The 411-nt window shown below is 66.7% G+C and overlaps 1 protein-coding gene across 1 annotated transcript in view; it reads right to left on the reverse strand.

The window, feature by feature from the left end:
• LOC104385231 (SWI/SNF complex subunit SMARCC2) overlaps nucleotides 1–411 on the reverse strand; it is a gene marked incomplete at its 3' end in the record, with an annotated part of 9,163 nt that overhangs the window by 4,404 nt on the left and 4,348 nt on the right. Inside the window, exon 4 of the mRNA XM_009993660.1 lies at nucleotides 44–125. Within this exon, the coding sequence (XP_009991962.1) occupies nucleotides 44–125 (82 nt within the window). The remainder of the gene's footprint in view (nucleotides 1–43; nucleotides 126–411) is intronic.

The following is a 411-nucleotide window of genomic DNA, read 5'->3' on the forward strand; positions in this document are numbered from 1 at the left end:
TGGGGGTCCAGGGGGTTGGGGGGGCAGGGGTGGCTCCTCTTACCTGCACCAGGGATTTCTCGATGGTCATGAACATCTCCACGTTGCGATCCATCCGCGAGGGATTCTGGAAATCGAAACGCCGCCTTATTGGAAGAAAAGAGCGACTCTCATGAAAGCCACAGCTCAGGTCTCCTTGTCAGCACCCAAATCTGGGGGGGTGGGAGGGGGGACACGCGCCTGGACCCCCCCAGGGGTTCACGGTGGGGGTGGGGACATGCCCTGGCACCTGCTTGCTGCAGAGGTGGGTGCCTTACAACCAGCACACCCCCATGCAGCCCCCAGCCAAGGCCCCCCCCAGGGAGTTCCCGTGGACCCCAACCCCAGCCCCGTGGCCCCCACCCCGGCCCCTCCCCGGACCCCCGCCCCGCG

This window comes from Chaetura pelagica, unplaced genomic scaffold (genome assembly GCF_000747805.2).
Source record: "Chaetura pelagica isolate M959 unplaced genomic scaffold, ChaPel_1.0 scaffold893, whole genome shotgun sequence".
Taxonomy (NCBI): Eukaryota; Metazoa; Chordata; class Aves; order Apodiformes; family Apodidae; genus Chaetura; species Chaetura pelagica.